Consider the following 16,874-nt stretch of genomic DNA (forward strand, 5'->3'; position numbering starts at 1 on the left):
GTCTTTGTAGCTTATACAAAGCATGACACTGAAGATGTCAAGATGGTCGTTACACACACACCCAAAGACAAAAGACTTAGTCCTAACCTTACTGTTAGTTTTTGCTAGGTATATACATGCAAGTATCCGCGATCCAGTGTAGATGCCCTGGACACCCCCACAATGGTAGATAGGAGCGGGTATCAGGCTCACCTTTCAAACTGTAGCCCAAGACGCCTTGCAATTGCCACACCCCCACGGGTATTCAGCAGTAGTTAATATTAAGCAATGAGTGTAAACTTGACTTAGCCATAGCAAATCTAGGGTTGGTAAATCCTGTGCCAGCCACCGCGGTCATACAGGAGACCCAAATTAACGTTATAACGGCGTAAAGAGTGGTCACATGTTATCCAAGTAGCTAAGATTAAAAAGCAACTGAGCCGTCACAAGCCCAAGATGCTCATAAGGCCACCACTTCAAAGAAGATCTTAGAACAACGACTAATTGAACTCCACGAAAGCCAGGGCCCAAACTGGGATTAGATACCCCACTATGCCTGGCCCTAAATCTTGATGCTTACACCTACAAAAGCATCCGCCCGAGAACTACGAGCACCAACGCTTAAAACTCTAAGGACTTGGCGGTGTCCCAAACCCACCTAGAGGAGCCTGTTCTATAATCGATGATCCACGCTACACCTTACCATTCCTTGCTCAAACAGCCTACATACCGCCGTCGCCAGCCCACCTCCCCTGATAGACCAACAGTGGACGCAATAGCCCAACCACGCTAGTAAGACAGGTCAAGGTATAGCCTATGGAATGGGAGTAATGGGCTACATTTTCTAGTATAGAACACACGGCAAAGAGACATGAAACAGTCTCTGGAAGGCGGATTTAGCAGTAAAGTGGGACAATCGAGCCCTCTTTAAGCCGGCCCTGGGACATGTACACACCGCCCGTCGCCCTCCTCATAGGCGCCCCCCCACCCCATAAATTAATAAGCCATTCAGCCAAAGATGAGGTAAGTCGTAACAAGGTAAGTGTACCGGAAGGTGTACTTAGACTACCAAGACGTAGCTTAAGTTAAAGCATTCAGCTTACACCTGAAAAATGTCTGCTAACACCAGATCGTCTTGATGCCAAACTCTAGCCCAATCGACATTGACCTGGAATAACAAAGCTACTCATTACAACTAACTAAAGCATTTACTAGTCTTAGTATAGGCGATAGAAAAGACACCATTGGAGCGATAGAGATCACGTACCGTAAGGGAAAGATGAAATAGAAGTGAAAAATCTAAGCTCAAAACAGCAAAGATCAACCCTTGTACCTTTTGCATCATGGTCTAGCAAGAAAAACCAAGCAAAATGAATTTAAGTTTGCCACCCCGAAACCCAAGCGAGCTACTTACGAGCAGCTATTTTGAGCGAACCCGTCTCTGTGGCAAAAGAGTGGGATGACTTGTTAGTAGAGGTGAAAAGCCAATCGAGCTGGGTGATAGCTGGTTGCCTGTGAAACGAATCTTAGTTCACTCTTAATTCTTCTCCAAGGAAACCCACGAACCCTAATGAAGCGAATTAAGGGCTATTTAAAGGAGGTACAGCTCCTTTAAAAAAGAATACAATCTCTACGAGCGGATAAGTACTATTAATCGACAGTTACTGTGGGCCCTTAAGCAGCCATCAACAAAGAGTGCGTTAAAGCTCCGTACCTCAAAAATATAAGAACCTTATGACTCCCTCACCATTAACAGGCTAACCTATAGACAAATAGGAGAATTAATGCTAGAATGAGTAACCAGGGTCCTCCCTCTACGACGCAAGCTTACATCAGTACATTATTAACAAATCACCAATATACGAACAATCAAACAAGCAGAGTATTAGGCATATTGTTAACCCGACAGAGGAGCGTCCATTAAGAAAGATTAAAACCTGTAAAAGGAACTAGGCAAACCGTCAAGGCCCGACTGTTTACCAAAAACATAGCCTTCAGCAAACCTATAACAAGTATTGAAGGTGATGCCTGCCCGGTGACTCACGTTCAACGGCCGCGGTATACTGACCGTGCAAAGGTAGCGCAATCAATTGTCCCGTAAATCGGGACTTGTATGAATGGCTAAACGAGGTCTTAACTGTCTCTTACAGGCGATCGGTGAAATTGATCTCCCTGTACAAAAGCAGGGATAAACCCATAAGACGAGAAGACCCTGTGGAACTTCAAAACCAGCAACCACCTTATCATACATACTCACCCACCGGGTTCACTTACATATAAGAGACTGGTCTGCGTTTTTCGGTTGGGGCGACCTTGGAGCAAAAAAGAACCTCCAAAAACTAGACCACAACTCCAGACCGAGAGCAACTTCTCAACGTGCTAACAGCAACCAGACCCAATATAATTGATCAATGGACCAAGCTACCCCAGGGATAACAGCGCAATCTCCTCCGAGAGTCCATATCGACGAGGAGGTTTACGACCTCGATGTTGGATCAGGACATCCTAGCGGTGCAGCCGCTGCTAAGGGTTCGTTTGTTCAACGATTAACAGTCCTACGTGATCTGAGTTCAGACCGGAGTAATCCAGGTCGGTTTCCATCTATGATGAACTCTTCCCCGTACGAAAGGATAGGAAAAGTGAGGCCAATACCACAAGCAAGCCTTCGCCTTAAGTAATGAAGCCAACTAAATTACGAAAAGCTATCACACTACACCACGTCCAAGAAAAGGACTAGCTAGCGTGGCAGAGCTCGGAAAATGCAAAAGGCTTAAGTCCTTTAAATCAGAGGTTCAAATCCTCTCCCTAGCTACCCACATGACCAACCACCCTATCCTAATCAACCTAATTATAATCATCTCCTACGCCCTGCCAATCCTCATTGCTGTAGCCTTCCTAACGCTAGTAGAACGTAAAATTCTAAGCTACATACAAAACCGGAAAGGCCCAAACATTGTGGGACCATTCGGACTTCTACAGCCACTGGCAGACGGAATTAAACTATTCATCAAGGAACCAATTCGACCATCAACATCCTCCCCGATCCTATTCATCATAACCCCAATCCTAGCCCTCACACTTGCAATCTCCATCTGAGTGCCACTCCCACTGCCCTTTTCCTTAGCAGACCTGAACCTAGGAATCTTATTCCTGCTGGCTATATCAAGCCTGGCAGTATACTCCATCCTCTGGTCAGGATGGGCCTCCAATTCAAAATACGCCCTAATCGGAGCCCTACGAGCAGTAGCCCAAACAATCTCGTACGAAGTAACCCTTGCTATTATCCTATTAGCCGTTGTCCTACTCAGCGGAAACTTTACCCTAAGTGCCCTAGCAGTGACTCAAGAACCCATGTACCTGATCTTCCCCTGCTGACCACTAGCCATGATATGATACATCTCAACACTAGCAGAAACAAACCGTGCTCCATTCGACCTCACAGAGGGAGAATCAGAGCTAGTATCAGGGTTCAATGTAGAATACGCAGCAGGACCATTCGCCCTATTCTTCCTAGCCGAATACGCTAATATCATACTAATGAACACACTAACAACCATCTTATTCTTCAACCCAAGCCTCCTTAACCTACAACAAGAGCTATTCCCCGTAGTGCTAGCCACGAAAGTACTGTTACTATCAGCCGGATTCCTATGAATCCGAGCCTCCTACCCACGATTTCGATACGACCAATTAATACACCTACTATGAAAAAACTTCCTGCCCCTTACACTAGCCCTATGTCTATGACACATCAGCATGCCAATTTGCTACGCAGGTCTGCCTCCGTCTCTAAGGCTACCTGGAAATGTGCCTGAATGTTAAGGGTCACTATGATAAAGTGAACATGGAGGTGCACCAACCCTCTCATTTCCTGACACTTAGAAAAGCAGGAGTTGAACCTGCACAAGAGGGATCAAAGCCCTCTATACTTCCCTTATATTATTTTCTAGTAGGGTAAGCTAAATAAGCTATCGGGCCCATACCCCGAAAATGATGGTTCTACCCCTTCCCCTGCTAATGAACCCCCAAGCAAAACTAGTCTTCACTCTAAGCCTACTGCTAGGTACCACTATCACACTTTCAAGTAACCACTGAGTAATAGCCTGAACAGGCCTAGAAATTAACACACTCGCCATCCTCCCCCTAATCTCAAAATCACACCACCCCCGGGCCATCGAAGCTGCAACCAAGTACTTCCTAGTCCAAGCAGCTGCCTCAGCCCTGGTTCTATTCTCCAGCATAACCAACGCATGACATACCGGCCAATGAGACATCACCCAACTAACCCATCCAGTATCCTCCCTAGTCCTAACCTCAGCCATCGCAATAAAACTCGGCCTAGTACCATTCCACTTCTGATTTCCAGAAGTAATGCAAGGCTCATCACTCCTGACAGGACTACTACTGTCAACACTAATAAAACTACCACCAATCGCCCTACTGTTTATAACTGCCCAATCCCTAAACTCCTCCCTACTCGTGCTGATGGCCATCCTATCAGCCGCCGTGGGAGGTTGAATGGGACTCAACCAGACACAAGTCCGAAAAATCCTAGCCTTCTCCTCCATCTCACATCTGGGCTGAATAGCCATCATCATCACCTACTACCCTAAACTCACCCTACTCAACTTTTACCTATACGCCGTAATGACAACAGCCGTATTCCTAGCCCTAAACTCTATAAAAGCCCTAAGCCTACCAACTCTAATAACTGCATGAACGAAAACCCCATCACTAAGCGCAATACTACTATTAACACTCCTATCCCTTGCAGGCCTACCTCCCTTAACAGGATTCCTACCAAAGTGACTAATCATTCAAGAACTAACTAAACAGGACATGGCACCAGCAGCTACAATCATCTCACTACTATCGCTACTAAGCCTATTCTTCTACCTACGACTCGCATACTGCACCGCTATTACACTACCCCCTCACACTACTAACCAAATTAAACAATGACGCATCAACAAACCAGTTAACATCCTAGTTGCCATCCTAGTCACCATATCCATCATCCTGCTGCCAATCTCCCCAATAATCCTGTCCATCCCATAAGAAACTTAGGATTACACAAACCGAAGGCCTTCAAAGCCTTAAACAAGAGTTAAACCCTCTTAGTTTCTGCTAAAATCCGCAGGACACTACCCTGCATCTCCTGAATGCAACCCAGGCACTTTAATTAAGCTAGGACTTTCCGTACCACCTAGGCAGATGGGCTTCGATCCCACAACACTATAGTTAACAGCTATATGCCCAAACCAACAGGCTTCTACCTAAGACCCCGGCACACGATCAGTGTACATCAATGAGCTTGCAACTCACTATGAACTTCACCACAGGGCCGATAAGAAGAGGAATTGAACCTCTGTGAAAAGGACTACAGCCTAACGCTTATACACTCAGCCATCTTACCTATGACATTCATTAACCGATGACTATTCTCAACTAACCACAAAGATATTGGAACCCTATACCTAATTTTTGGCGCCTGGGCCGGAATAGTAGGCACTGCCCTAAGCCTCCTAATTCGAGCAGAACTAGGACAACCTGGAGCCCTACTAGGAGACGACCAAGTCTACAATGTGATTGTCACAGCCCATGCTTTCGTGATAATCTTCTTCATAGTTATACCAATTATGATCGGAGGCTTTGGAAACTGACTAGTCCCCCTAATAATCGGAGCCCCCGACATAGCATTCCCTCGAATAAATAACATAAGCTTCTGACTACTTCCCCCATCCTTCCTCCTACTCCTAGCATCCTCAACCGTAGAAGCAGGAGTAGGAACAGGATGAACAGTATACCCCCCACTAGCAGGCAACCTAGCCCATGCCGGAGCCTCAGTTGACCTGGCTATTTTCTCACTCCACCTTGCAGGTATCTCATCAATCCTAGGGGCCATCAACTTCATCACAACAGCAATCAACATAAAACCCCCTGCCCTATCACAATATCAAACTCCCCTATTCGTCTGATCAGTACTCATCACTGCAGTCCTACTACTCCTATCCCTGCCAGTCCTAGCCGCTGGAATCACAATACTACTAACAGACCGCAACCTAAACACCACATTTTTCGACCCGGCAGGAGGAGGAGACCCAATCCTATATCAACATCTCTTCTGATTCTTCGGCCACCCAGAAGTGTACATCCTAATCCTACCAGGCTTTGGAGTCATCTCCCATGTAGTAACCTACTACTCAGGCAAAAAAGAACCATTCGGATACATAGGAATAGTATGAGCTATGCTATCCATTGGATTCCTGGGCTTCATCGTCTGAGCACACCACATGTTCACAGTAGGAATAGACGTAGATACTCGAGCATACTTTACATCAGCCACCATAATCATTGCCATCCCAACAGGCATCAAGGTATTCAGCTGATTAGCAACCCTACACGGAGGAACAATCAAATGAGACCCCCCAATACTATGAGCCCTAGGCTTCATCTTCCTATTCACCATCGGAGGACTGACAGGAATCGTCCTAGCCAACTCCTCACTAGACATCGCCCTACATGACACTTACTACGTAGTAGCCCACTTCCACTACGTCCTGTCAATAGGAGCAGTATTCGCAATCCTAGCCGGATTCACACACTGATTCCCCCTATTTACAGGATACACCCTTCACTCAACATGAGCCAAAGCACATTTCGGAGTCATGTTCGTAGGAGTAAACCTAACCTTCTTCCCTCAACATTTCCTAGGACTAGCAGGTATACCACGACGATACTCCGACTACCCAGACGCCTACACACTATGAAACACTATCTCCTCAATCGGCTCACTAATCTCATTAACAGCTGTAATTATGCTAGTGTTCATCATTTGAGAGGCTTTCGCATCTAAACGTAAAGCTACACAACCAGAACTAACAAGCACCAACATCGAATGAATCCACGGCTGCCCACCCCCATTCCACACCTTCGAAGAACCAGCCTTCGTGCAAGTACAAGAAAGGAAGGAGTCGAACCCCCATATGTTGGTTTCAAGCCAACCGCATAGCCACCTATGCTTCTTTCTCATTAAGAGGTGCTAGTAAAACTATTACATAGCCTTGTCATGGCTAAGTTACAGGTGAAACCCCAGTGCATCTCTACACAAACATGGCCAACCACTCACAACTTAACTTCCAAGACGCCTCCTCCCCCATCATAGAGGAACTAATGGGATTCCACGACCATGCCCTAATGGTCGCCCTGGCAATCTGCAGTCTAGTCCTCTATCTACTGACTGTCACACTAACCGGAAAACTATCATCCAACACAGTCGACGCACAAGTAATCGAACTCGTCTGAACAATCCTACCAGCCATGGTCCTAGTAGCATTAGCTCTGCCATCCCTACGAATTCTATATATAATGGATGAAATCAATGAACCAGACCTAACGCTAAAAGCCATTGGCCATCAATGATACTGATCCTACGAATACACTGACCTAAAAAACCTCACATTCGACTCCTACATAATCCCCACAACAGACCTACCACGAGGCCACTTCCGCCTACTAGAGGTAGACCATCGCGTTGTAATCCCTACAAGCTCCACCGTTCGAGTCATCGTCACTGCAGACGACGTTCTCCACTCATGAGCCGTACCAAGCCTAGGAGTAAAAACCGATGCGGTCCCAGGCCGACTCAACCAAACTTCACTATTCGCCTCCCGCCCAGGAGTGTTCTACGGACAGTGCTCAGAAATCTGCGGGGCCAACCACAGCTTCATACCAATTGTAGTGGAATCAACCCCACTCGCCAACTTCGAGAGCTGATCCTCATCAATCCCATCATAACCACCATCAACCATTAAGAAGCTATGAACCAGCGTTAGCCTTTTAAGCTAAAGAAAGAGGGATCACCCCCTCCTTAATGATATGCCCCAACTAAACCCAAATCCCTGACTTTTTATCATGCTCATTTCATGGTTCACTTTCGCCATGATCATCCAACCAAAAATCCTAACATTCGTATCCGCCAACCCACCATCTAAAAAAGCACCAACCACCCCAAACACCACTCCCTGAAACTGACCATGAACCTAAGCTTCTTCGACCAATTCTCAAGTCCATCCCTCCTAGGGATCCCATTAGTCCTCATCTCAACAATATTCCCAGCCCTATTAATCCCCTCCATAGACAAACGATGAATCACCAACCGCCTCTCAACACTCCAACTATGATTCATCAATCTAGTCACAAAGCAACTAATATCACCCCTGAACAACAAAGGACACAAATGGGCCCTAATTCTAACATCCCTAATAATCTTCCTACTGCTAATTAACCTGCTAGGCCTTCTACCATACACATTCACCCCAACCACACAACTATCCATGAATCTAGCACTAGCCTTCCCCCTATGACTTGCCACCCTCCTAACAGGCCTGCGAAATCAACCCTCCGCATCCCTAGGACACCTACTACCAGAAGGTACCCCAACACCACTAATCCCCGCCCTCATCCTGATTGAAACCACAAGCCTGCTTATCCGACCCCTAGCTTTAGGAGTCCGACTCACAGCCAACCTCACAGCAGGCCACCTACTCATCCAACTCATCTCCACAGCCACAGTAGCCATATTCTCAACAATACCAGCAGTATCACTCCTTACCCTACTAGTGCTTTTCCTGCTAACTATCCTAGAAATCGCAGTAGCAATAATCCAAGCCTACGTTTTCGTACTCCTACTAAGCCTATACCTACAAGAAAACATCTAACCCTAATGGCCCACCAAGCACATTCTTATCATATAGTAGACCCCAGCCCATGACCTATCCTAGGAGCAGCCGCTGCTCTCCTTACCGCCTCAGGACTCACAATGTGATTCCACTCCAACTCACCACGACTCCTAATCATTGGCCTAATCTCTACCATTCTAGTCATATTCCAATGATGACGAGACATCGTACGAGAAAGCACATTCCAAGGACACCACACCCCAACTGTCCAAAAAGGCCTACGATACGGAATAGCCCTGTTCATCACATCAGAAGCCTTCTTCTTCCTAGGATTCTTCTGAGCATTCTTCCACTCAAGCTTAGCCCCAACCCCAGAACTAGGAGGACAATGACCCCCCGTCGGAATCAAACCTCTAAACCCCATAGACGTACCTCTCCTAAACACCGCCATCCTCCTGGCCTCAGGAGTCACCGTCACATGAGCCCACCACAGCATCACAGAAGCCAGCCGTAAGCAAGCAATCCACGCACTACTCCTAACTGTCCTCCTGGGATTCTACTTCACCGCCCTACAAGCTATAGAATACTACGAGGCTCCATTCTCTATCGCTGATGGAGTTTACGGATCAACATTCTTTGTCGCTACCGGATTCCACGGACTCCACGTAATCATCGGCTCAACATTCCTCCTAGTGTGCCTTCTACGCCTAATCAAATATCACTTCACACCAAACCACCACTTTGGATTTGAAGCAGCGGCATGATACTGACACTTCGTAGACGTTGTATGACTATTCCTCTACATCTCTATCTACTGATGAGGATCCTACTCTTCTAGTATATTAATTACAATCGACTTCCAATCCTTAAAATCTGGTTTAAACCCAGAGAAGAGTAATTAACACAGTCATATTCACATTTATTGCATCACTAACCCTAAGCATCCTCCTAACCGCACTAAACTTCTGACTCTCCCAAACAAACCCAGACGCAGACAAACTATCCCCATATGAATGCGGATTTGACCCACTAGGATCCGCCCGACTTCCTTTTTCCATCCGATTTTTCCTAGTAGCCATCCTATTCCTCCTATTCGACCTAGAAATCGCACTACTCCTCCCCCTGCCATGAGCAGTACAACTACAATACCCAGCCATAACCCTAGTCTGATCAACCGCACTCATCCTAGTCCTAACACTAGGACTAGTATACGAATGAATCCAAGGAGGGCTAGAATGAGCAGAATAAAGGAAAGTTAGTCTAATCAAGACAGTTGATTTCGACTCAACAAATTATAGCCATCACCCTATAACTTTCCTCATGTCCTACCTCCACCTAAGTTTCTACTCAGCCTTCACCCTAAGCAGCCTAGGCTTAGCCTTCCACCGAACCCACCTAATCTCAGCCCTACTATGCCTAGAGAGCATGATACTATCCATATACGTTGCCCTAGCCATATGACCAATCCAAATACAATCATCATCATCCACCATTATCCCTATTATCATATTAACATTCTCTGCTTGCGAGGCAGGAACAGGCCTCGCCCTACTAGTAGCCTCCACCCGAACCCACGGCTCTGACTACCTACACAACTTCAACCTACTACGATGCTAAAAATCATTATCCCTACTTTCATACTACTCCCACTAACCTTCCTATCCACACCCAAACACCTGTGGACCAACATTACTACACACAGCCTACTAATCGCTACCGTCAGCCTCCAATGACTAACACCAACGTACTACCCAAGCAAAGGCCTGACCCCCTGAACTTCCATCGACCAAATCTCCTCCCCCCTACTAGTCCTATCATGCTGACTCCTTCCCCTCATAATCATAGCAAGCCAAAACCACCTAGAACAAGAACCAGCCATCCGCAAGCGAGTCTTCACCACAACAATCCTACTAGCTCAACTATCCCTACTCACAGCCTTCTCCGCCTCAGAGCTGATACTATTCTACATCGCATTCGAAGCAACCCTAATCCCAACTCTAATCCTCATCACACGATGAGGAAATCAACCAGAACGCCTCAACGCAGGTATCTACCTCCTATTCTACACACTCGCCAGCTCACTCCCCCTACTAATTGCTATCCTACACTTACAAAACCAAACAGGAACACTATACCTCCCAATACTCAAACTCTCACACCCAACACTAAACACCTCCTGATCAGGCCTAATCACAACACTAGCACTTCTACTAGCATTCATAGTAAAAGCCCCCCTATACGGACTTCACCTATGACTTCCCAAAGCACACGTAGAAGCCCCTATCGCCGGATCCATACTATTAGCAGCCCTACTACTAAAACTAGGAGGATACGGCATCATACGAATCACCATCCTAGTAAATCCCTCATCAAGCAACCTTCACTACCCATTCATCACTCTCGCACTGTGAGGAGCAGTAATAACCAGCGCCATCTGCCTACGACAAATTGACCTAAAAGCCCTAATTGCTTACTCATCAGTCAGCCATATAGGCCTAGTCGTAGCTGCAACCATAATCCAAACCCAATGAGCATTCTCAGGAGCAATAATCCTAATAATCTCACACGGCCTAACCTCTTCAATACTATTCTGCCTAGCTAATACCAACTACGAACGCACACACAGCCGAATCCTCCTACTTACACGAGGCCTGCAACCACTCCTCCCACTAATAACTATCTGATGACTACTAGCCAACCTAACAAACATGGCTGTTCCACCAACCACAAACCTCATAGCAGAACTAACCATCGTAATCTCTCTATTCAACTGATCCTCCTTCACAATTATCCTGACAGGAGCCGCGATCCTACTCACCGCCTCATATACTCTATACATACTCATCACAACCCAACGAGGCACATTACCCTCCCACATCACATCAATCCAAAACTCCTCCACACGAGAACACCTCCTCATAGCACTACACATAATCCCCATAGCACTACTTATCCTAAAGCCCGAACTCATCTCAGGCGCACCTATATGCAAGTATAGTTTAAATCAAAACATTAGACTGTGACTCTAAAAACAGAAGTTAAACTCTTCTTACCTGCCGAGGGGAGGTTAAACCAGCAAGAACTGCTAATTCTCGCATCTGAGTATAAAACCTCAGCCCCCTTGCTTTCAAAGGATAGTAGTAATCCAATGGTCTTAGGAGCCATCCACCTTGGTGCAAATCCAAGTGAAAGTAATGGATCTACCACTAGTCCTAAACACATTCATACTCCTCACCCTAGTCACCCTATCCACCCCCATCCTATTCCCACTCCTATCCGACAACCTCAAAAATACCCCAGCCACCATCACATCCACAGTCAAAACTTCCTTCCTAATCAGTCTCATCCCCATAACAATCTACATTCACTCAGGGGCAGAAAGCCTAACCACCCTCTGAGAATGAAAATTCATCATAACCTTTAAAATCCCAATCAGCCTAAAAATAGACTTCTACTCACTCACTTTCTTCCCAATCGCCCTATTCGTATCATGATCCATCCTACAATTTGCAACATGATACATGGCCTCAGACCCATACATCACAAAATTCTTCACCTACCTACTATTCTTCCTAATAGCAATACTCATCCTAATCGCAGCTAATAACCTATTCGTCCTATTCATCGGCTGAGAAGGAGTAGGAATTATATCCTTCCTCCTAATCAGCTGATGACACGGACGAGCAGAAGCCAACACTGCAGCCCTCCAAGCTGTGCTATACAACCGAATTGGTGACATCGGACTCATCATGTGCATAGCATGACTAGCCTCTGCCATAAACACATGAGAAATCCACCAACTCCAATCACCCTACCAAGTTCCCACCCTACCCCTTCTAGGACTGGTCCTAGCCGCAGCTGGCAAATCCGCACAATTTGGCCTACACCCCTGACTACCAGCCGCAATAGAAGGACCCACTCCCGTCTCCGCCCTACTCCACTCCAGCACAATAGTAGTAGCCGGAATTTTCCTACTAATCCGAACCCACCCGCTATTTTACAATAACCAAACCATCCTCACCCTGTGCCTATGCCTAGGAGCCCTATCCACCATGTTCGCAGCTACATGCGCTCTCACCCAAAACGACATTAAAAAAATCATTGCCTTCTCAACTTCAAGCCAACTAGGCCTAATAATAGTCACAATCGGACTAAACCTCCCTGAACTGGCTTTCCTACACATCTCAACCCACGCCTTCTTCAAGGCCATACTATTCCTATGCTCGGGCTCTATTATTCACAGCCTAAATGGTGAACAAGACATTCGAAAAATAGGAGGACTACAAAAAATACTACCCACAACTACCTCATGCCTAACCATCGGAAACCTGGCCCTAATGGGAACACCATTCCTAGCAGGCTTCTACTCAAAAGACCAAATCATCGAAAGCCTAAGCACATCCTACCTAAACGCCTGAGCCCTCATCCTAACCCTACTAGCCACATCCTTCACTGCAGTATATACAATCCGAATAACCGTACTAGTTCAGACCGGCTTCGTTCGAATTCCTACCCTCACCCCAATAAATGAAAACAACCCCGCAGTGATCTCCCCCATTACCCGACTAGCAATCGGAAGCATCACAGCAGGACTCCTCATCACTTCATTCATCCCCCCAGCAAAAACACCACCAATAACCATACCCCTATCAATCAAAATAACAGCAATCCTAGTAACAGCCCTAGGAATCGCCCTAGCCCTAGAAATATCAAAAATAGCACAAGCCTACATCAAAACAAAACAAACACCATTCTCGAACTTCTCTACATCCCTAGGCTACTTCAATCCCCTAGTCCACCGCCTTGGAATGACAAACTCCCTAAATGGAGGACAAAACATCGCCTCTCACCTAATCGACCTATCCTGATTCAAAACACTAGGACCAGAAGGACTGGCCAACCTACAAGTAATAGCAGCCAAAACTGCTACCTCTTCCCACTCAGGCCAAATCAAAGCCTACCTAGGATCATTCGCCTTATCCATTATCATTATCCTCATCTCAACATACAGAAACAACTAATGGCCCCAAATCTTCGAAAAAACCACGAACTACTCAAAATCATCAACGACGCCCTAATCGACCTACCCACACCATCAAACATCTCATCATGATGAAACTTCGGGTCGATTCTAGGAGTTTGCCTAATTACCCAAATTGTCACAGGCCTGCTGTTAGCCATGCACTACACAGCAGACACCTCCCTGGCTTTCTCTTCAGTCGCCCACATATGCCGAGACGTACAATTTGGCTGACTAATCCGAAACCTCCATGCAAATGGAGCCTCCTTCTTCTTCATCTGCATCTACCTACACATCGGCCGAGGAATCTACTACGGCTCATACCTAAACACAAAAACCTGAAACGTCGGAGTCATCCTACTCCTGGCCCTCATAGCAACTGCCTTCGTAGGATATGTACTGCCATGAGGACAAATATCATTCTGAGGAGCCACAGTAATCACAAACCTATTCTCAGCAATCCCATACATCGGCCAAACCCTAGTAGAATGAGCCTGAGGGGGATTCTCAGTAGACAACCCAACCCTCACCCGATTCTTTGCCCTCCACTTCCTCCTCCCTTTCGTCATCGCAGGCCTAACCCTAGTACACCTCACATTCCTACATGAAACAGGATCAAACAACCCAATAGGAATCCCATCAGACTGTGACAAAATCCCATTCCACCCGTACTACACCACAAAAGACGCCCTAGGTTTCGCATTAATACTCGCTCTCCTAGCCTCTCTAGCCCTATTTTCCCCAAACATACTAGGAGACCCAGAAAATTTCACGCCCGCCAACCCTCTAGTCACACCACCACACATCAAACCTGAATGATACTTCCTATTCGCCTACGCTATCCTTCGATCCATCCCAAACAAACTAGGAGGAGTACTAGCCCTAGCCGCCTCAATCCTAGTACTGTTCCTTCTACCACTCCTGCACACATCCAAACTACGATCAATAACATTCCGTCCCCTCTCACAAATCCTATTTTGAACCCTAGTTGCTAACGTCCTAGTTCTAACCTGAGTGGGAAGCCAACCAGTAGAACACCCATTTATTATTATTGGGCAGCTAGCTTCAATCTCCTACTTTGTAATTATTCTAGTCCTATTCCCACTCGCGGCCGCGCTAGAAAATAAAATACTAAAGCTCTAACATACTCTAATAGTTTATGAAAACATTGGTCTTGTAAACCAAAGATTGAAGATTACACCCCTTCTTAGAGTTATCCAACCAGCTTCAGAAAGAAAGGACTCAAACCTTCATCACCAACTCCCAAAGCTGGCGCTTTCAATTAAACTACTTTCTGACCCCCCCCCCCTAAACAGCCCGAATTGCCCCCCGAGACAGCCCCCGCACAAGCTCTAACACCACAAACAGAGTTAACAACAGCCCCCATCCCCCAATTAAAAGAAACCCAGCCCCCTCCGAATAAAGAACAGCCGCCCCACTAAAATCCACCCGAACCGACAATAACCCAGAACCATTAGCCGTACTTACATCCGCCAGAACCCCTAACACCCCACTTACAACAAGCCCTACCATAACAACCAGACCCATCCCAAACCCATAACCAACAACCCCTCAATCCGTCCATGTCTCAGGATACGGATCAGCTGCCAATGACACCGAATAAACAAACACTACCAACATACCACCTAAATAAACCATTACCAGTACCAAAGACACGAAAGAAACCCCTAAACTTACCAGCCAACCACCCCCCGCGACAGCCGCCACAACCAATCCAACTACCCCATAATAGGGAGAAGGGTTGGATGCCACTGCCAGTCCCCCCAGAGTGAAAAGTAGACCTAAAAATAAAACGAATTCTATCATATATTCCTGCTCGGCCTCTATCCGAGAACTGCGGCCTGAAAAGCCGCCGCTATAAACAATTAACTACAGAAACGCCTAGGTCTTAACCCCCCCCCTTCCCCCCCCGCATGTTTTTCTCATGCTTTATAGGGTATGTATAGTATGCATTACATTCTTTGCCCCATCAGACAGTCACTGAAATGTAGGATACTCAACTTCATACGCTATGGCACTCCACCAAAAGCCCAAACATTATCTCCAAAACGGGTTGTATACGGACAGATTACCCTCCAGGCACATTCTTGTTTCAGGTACCATACAGCCCAAGTGATCCTACCTCCCCCCAAGCCGCAAGCGTTACCCCCAACGTCAGGGATTCTTCTACTATGCACAACTCCCACTCTAGTAAACGAGGAATGTCCCAGTACTCCCTTGTATTCTCCAGGTCTACAGAATTCGCCCACCTCCTAGGAACTATTCTAGTCCAACAGCTTTCAAGTACTCCCAAGCCAGAGGACCTGGTTATCTATTGATCGCGCTTCTCACGAGAACCGAGCTACTCAACGTTTACGTATTATAGGTTCTTGGCCAGCGACACATACTTTCCCCCTAACCGCCGAGCTCAACTTGCTCTTTTGCGCTATTGGTTGTAACTTCAGGGCCATAACTTGCTCCACCCGTCTCACTTGCTCTTCACAGATACAAGTGGTCGGTTGAATTATCCTCCCTATTCTCATAACCGCGGCATACCGACCTTCTACACTTTGTTTTTTTTTGGCGTCTCTTCAATAAGCCCCTCAAGTGCAGAGCAGGTGATATCTTCCTCTTGACATGTCCATCACATGACCGCCGAACATATGAATCCCCTAACACCCAGAATGTCATGGTTTAATGGATAAGGTCGTCTCAAACTTGGCACTGATGCACTTTGACCCCATTCATGGAGGGCGCGCTAATCACCTCTCAAGTAGCAGATAGTTTAATGCTCTCCGGACATGCTTATTATTTTACCCCTTTCTAGGAATTCACATTCAAACCACGTTTTACGCATCTTTTTTTTTTATCTTGATATTTTTTTTATCACTTTCGTTAAACAAATAACCGCACTCTCCCTACATTATCCAAACCATTTATAACGCATTCTTTTTTAATTTACCTTCCTCTAAATTTTCATTATAACATAAACCAAACAATTTAACATCATCACCACGTCACAAACCCAAAACAACAGCAGAAAACATGCTCAAACTAACCCACTACATCAAACCGCCCGCGGCTGCATAAATAACAACCCCCTATCTCCCTACCTCTGACCATCATGAAAAAATCAAACTAAAATATAAAACATGATCACAAATTATTTTAAATGTTACAGCACAAAATCCAGC

General features: G+C 46.1%; 13 protein-coding genes and 24 non-coding genes across 37 annotated transcripts, besides 1 other annotated feature; 28 read left to right on the forward strand and 9 right to left on the reverse strand. All coding sequences in view use genetic code 2, as the record gives it.

Moving 5' to 3' along the window:
• On the forward strand, window positions 1–70 carry trnF(gaa). The gene has a single exon. It is a non-coding gene; the product is annotated as a tRNA-Phe (tRNA).
• Window positions 70–1,049, forward strand: JXX56_mgr02. The gene has a single exon. It is a non-coding gene; the product is annotated as a 12S ribosomal RNA (ribosomal RNA).
• Window positions 1,049–1,118, forward strand: trnV(uac). The gene has a single exon. It is a non-coding gene; the product is annotated as a tRNA-Val (tRNA).
• On the forward strand, window positions 1,119–2,715 carry JXX56_mgr01. Its single transcript has one exon. It is a non-coding gene; the product is annotated as a 16S ribosomal RNA (ribosomal RNA).
• Window positions 2,716–2,790, forward strand: trnL(uaa). Its single transcript has one exon. It is a non-coding gene; the product is annotated as a tRNA-Leu (tRNA).
• Window positions 2,791–2,796: 6 nt separating this feature from the next.
• On the forward strand, window positions 2,797–3,774 carry ND1 (NADH dehydrogenase subunit 1). The gene has a single exon. It carries the CDS (start codon window positions 2,797–2,799, stop codon window positions 3,772–3,774), a length of 978 nt encoding a protein of 325 aa, YP_010000456.1.
• Window positions 3,775–3,780: 6 nt separating this feature from the next.
• On the forward strand, window positions 3,781–3,852 carry trnI(gau). The gene has a single exon. It is a non-coding gene; the product is annotated as a tRNA-Ile (tRNA).
• A 5-nt stretch (window positions 3,853–3,857) lies between these two features.
• On the reverse strand, window positions 3,858–3,928 carry trnQ(uug). The gene has a single exon. It is a non-coding gene; the product is annotated as a tRNA-Gln (tRNA).
• On the forward strand, window positions 3,928–3,996 carry trnM(cau). Its single transcript has one exon. It is a non-coding gene; the product is annotated as a tRNA-Met (tRNA).
• On the forward strand, window positions 3,997–5,036 carry ND2 (NADH dehydrogenase subunit 2). Its single transcript has one exon. A coding segment is annotated over exon 1 (1,040 nt).
• trnW(uca) lies at window positions 5,037–5,106 on the forward strand. Its single transcript has one exon. It is a non-coding gene; the product is annotated as a tRNA-Trp (tRNA).
• A 1-nt stretch (window position 5,107) lies between these two features.
• trnA(ugc) lies at window positions 5,108–5,176 on the reverse strand. Its single transcript has one exon. It is a non-coding gene; the product is annotated as a tRNA-Ala (tRNA).
• A 9-nt stretch (window positions 5,177–5,185) lies between these two features.
• On the reverse strand, window positions 5,186–5,258 carry trnN(guu). Its single transcript has one exon. It is a non-coding gene; the product is annotated as a tRNA-Asn (tRNA).
• trnC(gca) lies at window positions 5,259–5,325 on the reverse strand. The gene has a single exon. It is a non-coding gene; the product is annotated as a tRNA-Cys (tRNA).
• Window positions 5,326–5,395, reverse strand: trnY(gua). The gene has a single exon. It is a non-coding gene; the product is annotated as a tRNA-Tyr (tRNA).
• A 1-nt stretch (window position 5,396) lies between these two features.
• Window positions 5,397–6,947, forward strand: COX1 (cytochrome c oxidase subunit I). Its single transcript has one exon. The coding sequence runs from the start codon at window positions 5,397–5,399 to the stop codon at window positions 6,945–6,947; it is 1,551 nt and encodes a 516-aa protein (YP_010000458.1).
• Window positions 6,939–7,010, reverse strand: trnS(uga). Its single transcript has one exon. It is a non-coding gene; the product is annotated as a tRNA-Ser (tRNA).
• A 5-nt stretch (window positions 7,011–7,015) lies between these two features.
• trnD(guc) lies at window positions 7,016–7,084 on the forward strand. The gene has a single exon. It is a non-coding gene; the product is annotated as a tRNA-Asp (tRNA).
• Window positions 7,085–7,092: 8 nt separating this feature from the next.
• COX2 (cytochrome c oxidase subunit II) lies at window positions 7,093–7,776 on the forward strand. The gene has a single exon. The coding sequence runs from the start codon at window positions 7,093–7,095 to the stop codon at window positions 7,774–7,776; it is 684 nt and encodes a 227-aa protein (YP_010000459.1).
• An 11-nt stretch (window positions 7,777–7,787) lies between these two features.
• Window positions 7,788–7,856, forward strand: trnK(uuu). The gene has a single exon. It is a non-coding gene; the product is annotated as a tRNA-Lys (tRNA).
• A 1-nt stretch (window position 7,857) lies between these two features.
• On the forward strand, window positions 7,858–8,025 carry ATP8 (ATP synthase F0 subunit 8). Its single transcript has one exon. It carries the CDS (start codon window positions 7,858–7,860, stop codon window positions 8,023–8,025), a length of 168 nt encoding a protein of 55 aa, YP_010000460.1.
• Window positions 8,016–8,699, forward strand: ATP6 (ATP synthase F0 subunit 6). Its single transcript has one exon. It carries the CDS (start codon window positions 8,016–8,018, stop codon window positions 8,697–8,699), a length of 684 nt encoding a protein of 227 aa, YP_010000461.1.
• Window positions 8,700–8,704: 5 nt separating this feature from the next.
• COX3 (cytochrome c oxidase subunit III) lies at window positions 8,705–9,489 on the forward strand. Its single transcript has one exon. A coding segment is annotated over exon 1 (785 nt).
• trnG(ucc) lies at window positions 9,489–9,557 on the forward strand. Its single transcript has one exon. It is a non-coding gene; the product is annotated as a tRNA-Gly (tRNA).
• On the forward strand, window positions 9,558–9,908 carry ND3 (NADH dehydrogenase subunit 3). The gene has a single exon. The coding sequence runs from the start codon at window positions 9,558–9,560 to the stop codon at window positions 9,906–9,908; it is 351 nt and encodes a 116-aa protein (YP_010000463.1).
• A 1-nt stretch (window position 9,909) lies between these two features.
• On the forward strand, window positions 9,910–9,979 carry trnR(ucg). The gene has a single exon. It is a non-coding gene; the product is annotated as a tRNA-Arg (tRNA).
• Window position 9,980: 1 nt separating this feature from the next.
• ND4L (NADH dehydrogenase subunit 4L) lies at window positions 9,981–10,277 on the forward strand. Its single transcript has one exon. The coding sequence runs from the start codon at window positions 9,981–9,983 to the stop codon at window positions 10,275–10,277; it is 297 nt and encodes a 98-aa protein (YP_010000464.1).
• ND4 (NADH dehydrogenase subunit 4) lies at window positions 10,271–11,648 on the forward strand. The gene has a single exon. A coding segment is annotated over exon 1 (1,378 nt).
• On the forward strand, window positions 11,649–11,718 carry trnH(gug). The gene has a single exon. It is a non-coding gene; the product is annotated as a tRNA-His (tRNA).
• Window positions 11,719–11,784, forward strand: trnS(gcu). The gene has a single exon. It is a non-coding gene; the product is annotated as a tRNA-Ser (tRNA).
• On the forward strand, window positions 11,784–11,854 carry trnL(uag). Its single transcript has one exon. It is a non-coding gene; the product is annotated as a tRNA-Leu (tRNA).
• Window positions 11,855–13,672, forward strand: ND5 (NADH dehydrogenase subunit 5). The gene has a single exon. The coding sequence runs from the start codon at window positions 11,855–11,857 to the stop codon at window positions 13,670–13,672; it is 1,818 nt and encodes a 605-aa protein (YP_010000466.1).
• Window positions 13,673–13,680: 8 nt separating this feature from the next.
• CYTB (cytochrome b) lies at window positions 13,681–14,823 on the forward strand. The gene has a single exon. The coding sequence runs from the start codon at window positions 13,681–13,683 to the stop codon at window positions 14,821–14,823; it is 1,143 nt and encodes a 380-aa protein (YP_010000467.1).
• A 3-nt stretch (window positions 14,824–14,826) lies between these two features.
• On the forward strand, window positions 14,827–14,895 carry trnT(ugu). The gene has a single exon. It is a non-coding gene; the product is annotated as a tRNA-Thr (tRNA).
• Window positions 14,896–14,907: 12 nt separating this feature from the next.
• Window positions 14,908–14,977, reverse strand: trnP(ugg). Its single transcript has one exon. It is a non-coding gene; the product is annotated as a tRNA-Pro (tRNA).
• An 11-nt stretch (window positions 14,978–14,988) lies between these two features.
• Window positions 14,989–15,507, reverse strand: ND6 (NADH dehydrogenase subunit 6). Its single transcript has one exon. The coding sequence runs from the start codon at window positions 15,505–15,507 to the stop codon at window positions 14,989–14,991; it is 519 nt and encodes a 172-aa protein (YP_010000468.1).
• Window position 15,508: 1 nt separating this feature from the next.
• Window positions 15,509–15,580, reverse strand: trnE(uuc). Its single transcript has one exon. It is a non-coding gene; the product is annotated as a tRNA-Glu (tRNA).
• Window positions 15,581–16,874: a sequence feature (putative control region).

The sequence above is a fragment of the mitochondrial genome of Vidua macroura (genome assembly GCF_024509145.1).
Source record: "Vidua macroura mitochondrion, complete genome".
Lineage (NCBI taxonomy): Eukaryota > Metazoa > Chordata > Aves > Passeriformes > Viduidae > Vidua > Vidua macroura.